Raw genomic sequence first — 13449 nt, 5'->3', positions numbered from 1 at the left:
ATCCCACAGATGGGATTCATGGTTTCCGCACCCTTCCAAAGAATAGCCTTGAAACCCCTGCCTTAATGAAGAGGAATAGAAGCATGTCCACAGGACAGGCCCAGAGGTCACTCCAGATGCTTCTCCTAAAAACTGTTATGTCTCCAGACCCACATCTGAGATAGGATTGCGTTGCCCTTTCTTTTGCATCTCCTGATTGCCTCATAGATTTTAAGATATAATTTGTAAATGACATCATATCCTTCCATGTGGTGACAAGGCATCAACAGGTTTAAAAATTGAGGCCTTGACCTTCCAAGTCGGACCCCAATGTTTTTTCAAGATCATACTAGCAAATGCACTGGCGAGACCAATGATGGCTTTGCTACCAGGTTTTCTAGGTTGTGCAATTTACGTTTAAAAAAATGTCTTCCCTCAGTAGGTGGTGTGGGAAGAAATAGCTACTGATTTATATCCCAATTCTCTGAGAAGGAATCCAGTTTTTAATTTATTGAATGTAGCAGAAGCTAAGCAGAGGTTTGAAGTCGCAAGTGGCTTGACATTTTCTGTTCCTTCTAAATGGCAGGAGGATGAGCAGTCTAAATCAAGGGATACCTTGCTTTCTTCACTAATATATGGGTGGGTAGCTAGCTAGTTATTCCACTCTTCCACAGAGCTTCAGTTGCACCTTATGGAACTTCTGCAGGACCTTATTGAGCACCTTGATGGAAGGAGATTTTAATGAAATGTTGAAAGAGGACATGGCCACCTCTATGCAGATCATAAATTGCTGTGGGTTCTCAGTGAATTATCTCACCTTCCTAACACCATCCCATGCAGGCATCAGGGACCAAATATTTAAAGTTGAAGCTAAAACGTTGAAGTATGTGTGTTGGACTTGGTCCTTTTTGCAGGGTCATCCCAGAACCTTTTGCCTTCCTCCTGTATTCTTGCTGACCTGTTGTTGGTGGTTTCATGAGTCTGGGCACTTTATGACAGCTGACCAGTGCTAAAGTGCATGTGCTGTCTGTGGTAAACCTGGTAAGATTAGTCTACACCTGTTTGGCATATTTAATTTACCCATCAGTCCCTTGTACAGTGGTATCTCATATACCCAGTGCCAGTAAACCAAATGCAACTGGTGGGCTTGCAGCGCTGCTTAGGCAATCCACCAAAGTAGCCTTTCATATCTGTCTCAGGACCCTGCCACTGCAGGGGCTGCGCACACAGTTTACTGCCGCTGTGATGTGGCACATAAAGTGGGTGCCACGTCTGTGACTCCTTTTTTACTACATATCAGCCACCCTTACGGTATCCCCTAGCTAGCCCTATGGGCAGGTTGCGTTGTAGGTAAAAGGTAGGACATGTGCCTTAACTGTGTGGCATGTCCTGGTAGTGCCAAACAGCCTATTTGGTTTCTCACTGTTTATGAGAGGGCAGCCCCTCTCATAAGGATGCTTTGGGGATTCCCTGATATATGCTTCAGTGGTAATTTCTGACATGAGAGGGGTAGTGTGATCAAGTTTGGTATGTTTGGAATAGTGGTGATATATGCTGCTTACTGGTGAAAGTGGATTTATTATTACCATTTTAGAAATGCCACTTTTAGAAGTGGGCATTTCTGTGTGCTATGTGTTTTTGTGTCTGCCTGTTGTGTATTGACCGTCTGGTTCTGACTGACAAGGGGAAGAGGAGATGTGCAGTGGCTCCATAGAGTCTGGATGAGTCGGCGCTAGGCTGAATAGGCCTGGTCTGAATTTGGAGTGGTGGGAGGAGTAGCACCTGCACCTAAATAGGGCTGTGCCTGCCTTCCACAATGATGGCTTCGCCCCCCTGTGGTGTGTCTGTGGCCAGGGCACACACTGACAATGGAGTTTGTTGTGCACTTGCAAAGTGCCCCTAGGAACTGGTTTGGACTGGCTCAGAGCCCTGGGCCATGGGAGAACAAAGACACTTGGTACTATAAATATTAGGGCTGTGACCCCATGTCGGTAGAGCTTACTTTGGAATTTGTAGACGTTCCTAGAAATGTTACCCCTCCCCAATCCTTGAGAACTAAAATATTGTGCTATGTAAATTGATGGGAGCTAACTATTTATCACTTGCCCTGAAAGATCTCAATATCTGAAAGAGACACGTTAGTGATAGATTTCTTACCTAGAATTACCCCCAGGCAACAGACTGGATCCGGAAAGTTTTCGTCAGCGGTACCCCTGCGCCTCGGAAGGTGGCCTCGTGTGGCTCCGCGTCCGTCGTAGGCATCGTGATCACCGGGTTTTCCCCCTATCTCGACGACTGATTGTTGAAGGCGGGCTCGCCCCAGGCAGTTGTCTCCCACCTCCAGACTATGGCCGACCTCCTGCATTTGCTGGGGTTCTCCCATCAACGTGCCGAAGTCGCACCTGATTCCCTCTCTGAAGCTCCTCTTTATCGGAGCGGTTCTGGACACGGCGCTGTTTCGGGTTTATCCTCCCGAACAGCGAGTCCAGGACATTCGGGCTATGATTCCGATATTTCGGCCCTTGTCCTGGGTTTCAGTCAGGATGACCTTGAGGCTGCTGGGCCTCATGGCCTCCTGCATCCTGATGACCAATCAAGCCAGATGGCATATGCAGGCTCTGCAGTGGGACCTGAAGTGCCAGTGGGCGCAGCATCAAGGGGACCTGTCCGAGTACGTCCAGATCTCGGAGGGCACTGCACAACAGTTGTAGTGGTGGCTCAAGAACCAGCATTGGGTCAGCGGCAGATCACTCTCCCTTCCCCAACCGGAGCACACTGTGGTGATGAATGCGTCCCTCCTTTGATGGGGCGGCCACATGGGAGAGGCTGAGATCAGAGGCATCTGGTCTCCGGCGGAGTCCAGGCTCCATGTCAACCTTCTGGAGCTCCGGGCGATCCTACTTGCACTGACATCATTCCTTCGCTCTGTCAAGGGGAGAGTAGTGCAGGTGTTCACAGACAACGCCACCGCCATATGGTACTGCAACAAGCAAGGCGGGATGGGGTTGTGGACCCTATGTGAGGAGGCACTGGGTCTCTGGACATGGCTGGAACGTCAAGGCATTTCCTTGGTGGTTGAACACTTGGCAGGTTCTTTGAACGCCAAGGCGGACAAACTCCGCCCTAGGTGTATGATGGATCACGAATGGCGTCTTCACTCGGAGGTGGCGCAAGGTCTCTTTCAACAGTGGGGAGAGCCTTGGTTAGATCTATTCGCCACCGTAGAGAACGCGCAATGTCAGCAGTTCTGCGCGTTGGAATTTCCAAGGCGGCACTCGCTCGGCGACGCTTTTCGTCACGAGTGAAGTTGCGGTCTATTTTACGCCTTTCCGCCTATACCACTTCTACCCAGAGGGCTGAAGAAGATCAGGCGCGACTGGGCCCAAGTCATTCTTGTGGCCCTGGACTGGGCTCGAAGAGTTTGGTATCCCGAGCTACTCGGTATGAGCGTGGATCCCCTGATCCGACTGCCTCTTCAGGAGGGTCTTCTGTCGCAGCAGCAGGGGACGGTTCTCCACCTGAACCTGTCCAGCCTCCACCTCCATGCATGGAGTTTGAGCGGCGACAGTTGATTCCATTTAACTTGCCTCCTGAAGTCTGTGATATTGTTCTGGCAGCCAAGCGTCCCTCCACTAAATCGTTATACGCCTGCAGGTGGAACAAAATTGTGGCATGGTGCACAGCAAAGGCTGTAGATCCCCTTTCTGCCCCTCTTTCAGCAGACCTTTTTTTCCTTCTTTCTTTGGCCCGGCAGGGCTCTGCCCTGGGCACTATTAAGGGCTACCTTTCGGCAATTTCAGCCTTCCTCAGGCTCCCTGATCAGCCCTCTCTTTTCAAGTCCCCTGTTGTAAATAGATTTCTCAAAGGTATTACTCACCTCTTCCCTCCTATTCCGTTTGTGATGACGCATTGGGACTTGAATCTGGTTCTTACTTATTTGATGTGCGCTCCTTTTGAGCCGCTTCACAACTGTCCTCTTCGTTTACTCACTTTGAAGACCGCTTTCCTGGTTGCCATCACCTCCGCTAGGCGCGTAAGTGAGCTCCAGCCTCTTTCTTGTAAACCTCCTTTTCTGTCTATTTATCCAGACAAGGTTGTGATCCGCACTCGTCCTTCCTTCTTGCCAAAGGTCGTTACTCCCTTCCACATCGGGCAAACTATCACCTTGCCCACTTTCTTTTCGCCTCCGCACCCTTCCAGAGAGGAAGAGAGGCTCCACCGTCTGCACCCAAAATGTGCGCTCTCATTTTACCTGAATCGCACACAACAGTTTCGGGTGGATGACCAGCTCTTTGTTGGCTACGTGGGCGCCAAGAGAGGCCGGGCTGTACACAAGAGGACTATCTCCCACTGGGTCGTCTTGTGTATAAAAGCCTGTTATTCTCTGGCTAAAAAGGAACCTCCGGTGGGGTTGCGCGCCCATTCTAAAAGGGGCGACAGCAGCTACTATTGCATTGGGACGTGGTGTCCCCCTACAAGATATCTGTCAGGCAGCCACTTGGGCGTTGCTGCACACTTTTACTGAGCATTATTGCCTTGACAGCCAAGTCCGGAGAGACTGCTTCTTTGGCCGTTCTGTTCTCTGTGACTTTCTGGTGTAATCTTGGTTCGCAGACCCACCACCGGGGTTGGTATTGCTAGGGTATCTGACGTCAGCGCGCGAGGGCGTCGTCTAAGTAGCTGCTGCGACCTAATCTCTGCGATCACGACACCTACGATGGACGTGGAGCCGAACGACGCCACCTTCCGACGCGCAGGGGTACTGCTGACGAAAACTTTCCGGATCCAGTCTGACGCCTGGGGGTAATTCTAAGGTAAGGAATCTATCGCTAACTAATGTCTCTTACAGATGTATCGTTACCAAAGGTAAGTAACTTGTGCATTAGTAGCTATCCCATCATGAAGGTGATTTCGAAGAGCTTCAGGCTTTAGCAAAAAAAAAAAAAACTTTACTCTGCTCTTCATCGCAACAAGATTTCTGTAAGCTCCCTTATTTTTTCATGCAAAGGCAATTTCAGACTTTCACATTAATCTTTTTTTGTTTTAACTAGCTTTCTTACTAAACCCTTCTGCTCCGGAAAAGTTTTTTCTCACTTTGGATTTCAAGCAAGCCCTACCGTATTGTTTAGAAAAAATAACAACGTACACTTGGCTAAGCTATGCTTTGTAAATTACGAAACTGTTTTACACTGGTTTTACAACCCTCCAGCAGTGTACCAAAAGTAAGGTGAACGAACAGCTTACTCTAGCTGCTGTTCTATGAGAACTGTGCCCCACGATTCTCTCTCTATTAGTGTATGTATTGACCCCGGAACAGATACCCTAGTGGGTCAGTCTCCCTTTGTTACCTGTTTGCTTCTTAGTGTGCTTTTGCTCTTTGTCCAACAAACTCTAGATACCCGTTCTACAGGTTATAAAAGTCACAGAGAATCCCATAGTGAAGAAGAATAGTCACTCACTAACGCTACTTCTTCATTGTTGATATTTGTGCTCAGTTCATAAACATCTCACCCACCTCACAGAGGAATGATTGAACTGACAGTATTGGTCAGGGTCTCAAATGCTTGCCTCTGAGATCAGCAGTGATCGTCTCGTCAAAAGTGTTTATCTTGGCATGGCAGACTCACCCATACAATCTTCCTATTTTAGCCCTATGAGGCCCGTTAAATTTGATAATAGTCACCCCCTTTCTTTGTAGTACTTAAGAATAGCAGAAGTGTTGTCCACAGTGCTATTAAAAACAAGAATTGCTATCAAAACGAAGTCTTAAGAGTTAATTTCTTAAAATGATCTCTAAAAACAAATCCTCTGACTGGGTCTGCTGTAAATGATGGAAAAGGACAGCTTCCAGAAGAAGTGTCAGTGACATTTTTTCATTTGTGTTATAACCTAAGCATAGGAGTACAATTTCCTTCTCAGTTTTTTTATTTGTATGACTTATCAAAGGAGGGTTGTACCTAATATCACTAAAGCCATAAACACTGTGTGATGGAGCCATGTTGTCTTGTTTCATACATTATTTTCATATTTAAAAAAACTGTATGCTTAAAAATGTCACAATGACGTTTGATAGAAAAGCAAGAAAATTATCTTGTCTGTTAGTTCACATTAGACATGTGGAGTATATCTTAATAAATTGTTTCCAGATACTCATGACTCTCTTCCGAAAGTAATTTTATATTTCCACTTAAGCCAAAATATTATTTTACTTAATTTTGCCCTAGTCATTCACTGCTTTCTTTTTAACCTTCCAGATATTGAAATTTTAAGAGCAGGTACATTTTGATATTTCTAGACCATTGGTAGGCACTAGGGCCTGGATTTTGGCTCCAGAGCAGATACGCATGTGGGCCTGCGGAATCTGCAGTTGCGATCATGTTTGTGTTTTCTAGGATATTTGTCTAAGGCTTTCATACTCCCCTGTCCCACTACACCTTTGTGTTTTCACTTGCTGCTCTCTTTTAGTGTTTATGGCTAACTATGTAGCAAGTAGATGGGATCCTTGCTGTCCCATGGTTTTCAAAATAAATTGATGGCTATCCTAGAACAGCTTCCTGCAGTAAAGTGGTAAAGATTCCTTTTCCATAAAATTGGAGAATAGAAGGGGCCAATTGATGAATGATGTTGTACTAGAGTTACAACCCAACTTAGGGTCGTTAAAGGGAAATACTCAATTGTTTGTTGTTGTTAGTAGTTGAAGATGTAGAATTGGGTTAAAGGCCAAGCCTTTGTTTTGTTTTCACTGCATGGCCTCTTTCAAAACCGGCAAAATATGTCCTAGTTGCATTTTGGAGTGGTTGTATAGTTGTAATCTGGATAATTATAATGTATTATGTTTAATATTTCCAGGTACATTTGGGTAAATAATTTTCTCTTATTTAGGCTCTCATGTTCCAGCGTTTATGAAACTTAAGTAAATGCTCACTGCTATGCAACTAGAAATTACATTAAAACTACTGCATACAGTCTTCGTTACTCAGTAGGGCTTTAGATCTCAATAAATCTATGTGTGATTTTGTTCTGTATTGACCTTGATTGTGATACTTAGAATAGAAATTAAAAAGTGTATGGAAACCCTCTAATTGTTATGCTTTGGTACAGCTCTTGTAGTCCTTTTTTCTTACATTTTGTGACATGCTCTTCTATATACCTTCTCAGCATTACAGCCCTTCAGTAATCACATCGCTGGATGAGCAGGACACCCTGAGCCATTTCTTCCAGTACCGGGGAACTCCACCTCATTTTATGGCACCACTGGCTCCAGTGATGAGCGGTTCCCACAACACATCCAGCTCTTCCGGAAGTCGGATCAGTAGCATTATCTCCACAACCTCTCTACGAGAGAGCCACTCAACAATAAGTAGCACAACCACAGAAATTCCAGGTGGCCGGTCAGACATTATTTCATTGGATTAAAGCCATCTGTTGTTCGGAACAAGATAGGTGGCTGTTTGGAGGACCAGTTGCACATCTGTTGTTGACATGCGAGGTAGTTTTCAACTATCAATGTTTTTGTTTTCCATCAATGGATTGACTGATCAGTGACTAATAAGCTTGACTGCAAGTCTCTGCCTGGTCCCAAAATCTACCTACGTTACAGGAATTCTCTAAGAATCAATCTGTCAGATTGCATTTTCTACCGAAGATTTTTATAAATGTTTTTTAAACTGCACCTTTTATTTATTCAAAACTAGAAGAATACTAAAATCCTGTGATGAAGGAAAGAGTATTTCCACTCTTCTGACTTGAAATATGTTGTGTCTATTGTGTACCTTTTCCCGAGGTTGACCTTACAAGTAAAACTGGTCACCTAAGGAATTTCTGTCAAATTGTGATTTCTTTTGAAAGAACATCCTTGTATAAACGAGAATGCTGCTTTGGGAGATGTTTTTAGATGTGTTTAGGGTGATGATAATCATTTCCACCATAATTTCTCATAAATTTACCCAAGATCATAGTTTTTTTAAGGCAAACTTGGGAATATAATTGATCAGTTTACCCTGTTTGATCTTGTGTATTGGATTACTGGCTGCACCAAGGGTTGTCACAATTCTTTTAGAGCACTATTGTACATTGACATTTGACCAGGCAGATGGTGAGGTATAATAAACAAAGGTTTGATGGTGTGCCACCCTTTAAAAATATTGGTGTACATTTAGAATTGAATTTGGCGCATGCTTCTCTAGACCAGGCTTTATGAAGACATTTGTTACTACCTCTCTTGGTTCAGTTTTCGATACTTAATATCACAGAGCCTAGGCCCTAACTTTGAAGAATACCATCATGTAAATGGGTATCATTCTTTGAATGTTCTTGTGGGTACAAGTAGCTAGGCTAAAATAAGGTTATTTCAGAGTGCATGACTGGAGTACTGCGTGAAATACATTTTTATTACTGAATGATGCTCAACCAAGTTGTGAGTAGTAGATGGTCTCACTCTTGGAAAAGTGTTTTCTTGTTCTATTAGTGAGATTTATAGTGTGGTAGCTGGCACACCTGATTCATTCTCAAATCACTAATCCATGCAATATGCTGAACACAAAATGGAAAACAAAGGTTTTGTCGGTACAAGGTCCATCAAGAGCTTCCTTCCGAGCAGGTGGTAGAGCAAAAACATAACCATGAGAAATCAGAACTTTGTTTTGTTAGAGTCACTGCAGAGGACGGAATTTACAGTAGCTCAGGTCAAGTTGAAACGTCTGGTCTTCCCAAAGCCATGACACATGTGAGGTGCACAAACTGTAACTCACAGGAGGGAATGCACATAGCAAAGGGTTTAAACTTGAAAATAACATTTTCTTGTTATAAATTATAAAAGTGGTTCACATTTGAATTGCACAATAATTCCTTGATTGAGGTATGACAACATGGTTAAATTACCAGTAATATGTTGTGCATGAATGTATAGTGCCTTATTTGCCATTATCCAGAGTTTCGATGTCGGGTGGCTTATTTTAAAACCTCAAATCGGATTATTCCGGGCTCAATTGGACACAATAAAAGAGGTTTTGTTTTAGGATTTTTGTTGAGAGTTACCCTTATGTGTGCACCAATCTGTATATTCTTTGCAAGTCTGACCACCTCGGTTATTCAAAGAGGTATCTAGATATTGTTTTAGACTGCTTTCTAAGTCCTCCGAGAAAAAAAGGTATTTCCAAGACAAAGTGTAACTGTCTTATCCAAGTGTAGTGTAAAGTGGCTAGATTCAAAAGCCGATAGGTATGACAGAGTGAATCGACTGTGATTGCGACAAGCTATGTTGATGAACTGTTGATTGTTTTTTTATTGAAATGTGGCCATTATGCAGATGGTTGTAAAACAGGGTTCCTATCCAGAGGTTTGATAAAAAGTTGGCATATTTGTTGTTTCTGAAAATGTTTGTTTAGCCTTTTCCTGTAGAAGAGGATATGGCATGGTTTTGCTGTATCCATTTTTGTGATGCGTTTTTGTTGATATAGAAAATAATTGATGGAACAATATCTCCTAGTGTGATATCTCTTTCCCTGGCTGTGGTAAGGCTCTCTTGACTATTAATAGACGTCATGCCAAGTAATACCTTTTGCATAATTGCTTCATAATTCTCTAAGCTGAAAAATCCTTCTTGTGGTCACAAAGTTATTAAAAACCCTTGGGTACAGAAGGGCATTATACGTTTCTCTTCCAACAAACACAATCAAATTAAGTATTAGTCCAAAAAAGAGCGATAAATCATAGGCACCGCATTTGAGACAAAAAATAATGGAAGATGTTGGAGACGCATATTGCAGTGACGTCTTAATTTGAGCGGTTACTTTATTGTTATGTGTATGGTGCTACAACCTGCAGCCCTGGAACCTCTGCCTGTTCTGCTAGTTTAGTGGACTGCGAAGGCCTGATGGCAGTGTCCTGGATAGATCTTAAGTACAATGAAACGTTAACTTCATTTTGTTGTGTGTGGTGCAAAGTGCATGTTATTGCAGTGAAAATTGGATTTTATCAATCAACCTGTTAGCCTTAGGCTTCCTAATCATTAATGTGGTGCTAAAACGTGTATATAGAGATTCTAAAAAATAACCAAAGGGAATTTCTGATTTCATAATTGTGCAGTAATCTGGACCTTCTCAATGTTTTGTGATGTGTTTGAGCACTCAGTGACATGCTGGTGATTGTTTCGTTCCTTGGCAAGTTTTGTCAGTCTGGAACTCCCCACATAATGGGCATGGCCCTAGGACCGTCAGGGTGTGATGTAATTTTTTTTCGCAGGCCAAATAATTAAAATCTTTTCGCTTTTAGTTGTCTGGTACTCAAGCTCTGTCAACCTGAAAAGGACAGAGCTAGGACTTCAGGTGAGGGAGGTTGGTCGGTTGCTAGTCTCTGAATAATGGAATTTTAGAAACTGAATTTCACGTTGTAGGCTTTTTAAGTGGTATACTCTGTAAAGTCTCATGAAACTAATTGTATACATCTCAGAGCTTCCTAGGTGGTTGTTGAGATCGATGTACATTACCTGAGGAAATCTACATTGCATCAGCAGGTTTTAAGAAGTTCACTCCAACCTTCTAAGCTGTATGAAAGGAAATGCATAGTTTAAAAAAATAAATGTAATTATGTCTGTGAAATACGACTACATTGGTTCTTGATGTCTATGGCAAAGTCCTACTTTTTATGGGCATTCTGAAGTAGATTGGCAAGTCTTGGAAGTATGACTTCATACATCATCAGCTGATGAGAGCAAGTTGTGCCGCAGATCATTTTTACTAATCACTTTGAAATAGAAAATACTTTTCTTGATTGTTTAGCAAATGATCAGATTTGCATGTTAAACGTATTTTGCGAAGCTTTAACCCGGCTGCCCCATGCAGGCTTTCAAAAACTGCAGATTTTTTGTAAGGTCCTCTCACTTTGCTGTGAAGTCACGTCCCAAGGCATGTCTTTTTCATAATGTCAGTACCAGTGACTGTAGTTTTAAACAAAAAAAAGTAAAAATTGGGTCATAAACCCCAAGATAGTATTTTTAGAGTTTTGGCAAATCACTTGTCGGCATAACTTTTGAAATATCATGGTAATTTAGGAGGGGAGGGAAGGGAAAGACTGATTGTTTGGTATTCCAGTTGGTGGCTAAGTGCATCATAAGCATTTTTTGTTATGAGTCAAATACTTTGGTTTTAGAAAGTGATGCACAACTACATTAAATATCCTTAAGAATTGTTTTTTAAGGTTACTTATTTTGAAGGGGAAAAACTAAATTTCAAAATGCTACACATTTTACAACATTTTTTGCTGATTATTTTTAAGACCTCTAGATATTTAAAACAGTTTAATATTGTTTGGAGCTGCATAGAATTGTTTTTTTTCTTTTAATTGTACAGATTTCTATTTTTAAAACGGGTGCAGTTGGCCCACAGAAATTTGCAGCTTGGATTGTTGTGCACAGAGATGTACAGACATCCAGGTTGCGATTTGTAATTGTTAAAGAAAATGACAAACTTTTTAGATGTACGTATTTTTTTTATATGTATTTACAAAACGCAAACCTGTACAGAAAAGCAAATATAGATCTATATATTTTCATTTGTCATTTTTTCCTTTTCTTTCCTCTGTACATACCAAACTCTTTAAAAAAAAACTGTCCAGTCTCGGTTTCTCCTGTGACTTAGAAATGAAGGTTATTGTGATGTTCAAGGTCAAATTGATATAGAAAAATGTACTTTCCTGTATTGCACATTGTTTTATGTATTTAAATGTACAAAGTTGATTTTATCTTTTGTAATTATTTTTAGTATTTGCCTTTTACAGTTCTTTAAATATATAAGCTATGGTATTGTGTGTGTCTTTGTTTAATCTGAGTGTAGTTCTTCAGTCCTTGACTATATGTTGTAGTTTTAAGATTGCCACTCAGTGTGCCTACTGATAGTACGTGCAGCTAGAAACAAAAATACAAAATTTGACTTGATATAAGAGATCTTTGGACCTTTACCCTCTCTGCCTAAGACTCGCCTTAAGGGGAGAGCTGGAAAGAGTAATGGTCGGGGCAGGAACTTTGACATCAATACAGAATGATGCTTGTTCTTAGCCCAACTCTAATTTAAGCCCTTGAAGGCACTCCTCCTTCGCAAGCCTCCTCACATCATCTTGCTTGTTAGAGGGCTAAGATTTTTGTGTTGCTCCTCAAAGATTGGATACGTAAAATATTTCAGCCAGTTTTTTAGCTTGTTTGGAAGCTTGACATAAAGGGTTTTGCTCTAAAGCATATATATTCAAGTAAAACCTTACGATACAAGGTGTTGGGAGCTAGTTTCAACAGTAAAACACTAAAACCCTGGAGGTCGCAGCACAAAAATAAAACACCAAATCTCTATAAGGCTATTCAGTGTTAGTCTATCAAGATGAGCAATGCTGTATTATCAGCATTACCGATGACTATGCAAATAATTCTTAGTTAGACTAGTTTATTCATTTATGTCACTGGTGGTTGTGAACATTTTGCAATGAATCGTGTTCTTGTGGACCAAGGTTGAATATCTCTGCTTTATATTCACTGCTATTTATTTAGTAATAAAAATAAAAACCTCCAAATTTCTGTTACTTTTCTAAGCTCCGAAGTTGTTACTCACATCTGTATCTAAAGTTGAAGCAACCCTAATGGGAATTACATGTATTTAATTTATTTCACAGGTTGTCCATATGTGGAAGTGATTGTAAGTTGGTCCAGTAGCAAGAGCTCACAAAGATCCAGCTCGTATTATTTTGATATGCATCTTGTAAAATATTTAACAAGCTCTTGTTAAGATTTAGTGTTTGATTTGTATTAAACATGCTTTTGCTTTTTACTTCATGAATTTTTTTTTTTTCTGTTTTTGGTTAGTCTCCAAACCGAAAAAGGAATGAAAAAGCCTCAAAATACAGAAATCTATTGTATTACTTTAGTTTTTTTTATTAATGTGTTGGTTGCAGCCTTTGCCTGTTTATTGCTGTGAACTAATGGAAAAAAGTGTGAATTGTTTGGGGTTGCACAGTATCCTCACATTCAGTAGTGCAGTGAGGGGTGGACAATCTAGGAAAATGGCCTGAACAGTTACTTATAAACTATTGATCGTACTTTTTTATCCATTGGCTTTAAGTGCTATAGAAATGCACAAAAGCTTTGTCTCCACTGATCAGAATTATTATATGAATGTAGAAAATTATTTAACTTTGAAAAGCACTAATAATTGATGGAGTGAATCATTTCTGATGGATACTTCTAACCACAGATTCCTCATCTTGTGAATATTCCTCAAATGTCAGACTGGATCCAGAAACTCAAACGTAATACTCCTGCCTGTCAATAGATGACGTAGTGCGGCTCCGCACAAGTGTTCCCACTCCAGAAGTGATGAGCGGAGCGCCACATAAGCGCCACTCAAGTGCTGTGATGTCAGTTCCTTTTTTTCTACACGTTGTATGCGGATCAGGAGATCATTTCTCATCTTTGACATGTATTTTTCTACA

General features: G+C 41.6%; 1 protein-coding gene across 2 annotated transcripts in view; it reads left to right on the top strand.

Moving 5' to 3' along the window:
• Positions 1 to 12788, top strand: part of PIAS3 (protein inhibitor of activated STAT 3) — a 291739-nt gene extending 278951 nt beyond the window's left edge. For both annotated transcript variants that reach the window (XM_085639510.1, XM_085639509.1), the window contains exon 14: positions 7138 to 12788. In XM_085639510.1, coding sequence (XP_085495636.1) covers positions 7138 to 7395 — 258 coding nt within the window. In that variant the 3' untranslated portion in view covers positions 7396 to 12788. The remainder of the gene's footprint in view (positions 1 to 7137) is intronic.
• Positions 12789 to 13449: the final 661 nt, after the last annotated feature.

The sequence above is a fragment of the Triturus cristatus genome, chromosome 12, assembly GCF_964204655.1.
Source record: "Triturus cristatus chromosome 12, aTriCri1.1, whole genome shotgun sequence".
NCBI lineage: Eukaryota > Metazoa > Chordata > Amphibia > Caudata > Salamandridae > Triturus > Triturus cristatus.
This window is presented reverse-complemented; position numbering and strand designations above follow the sequence as displayed.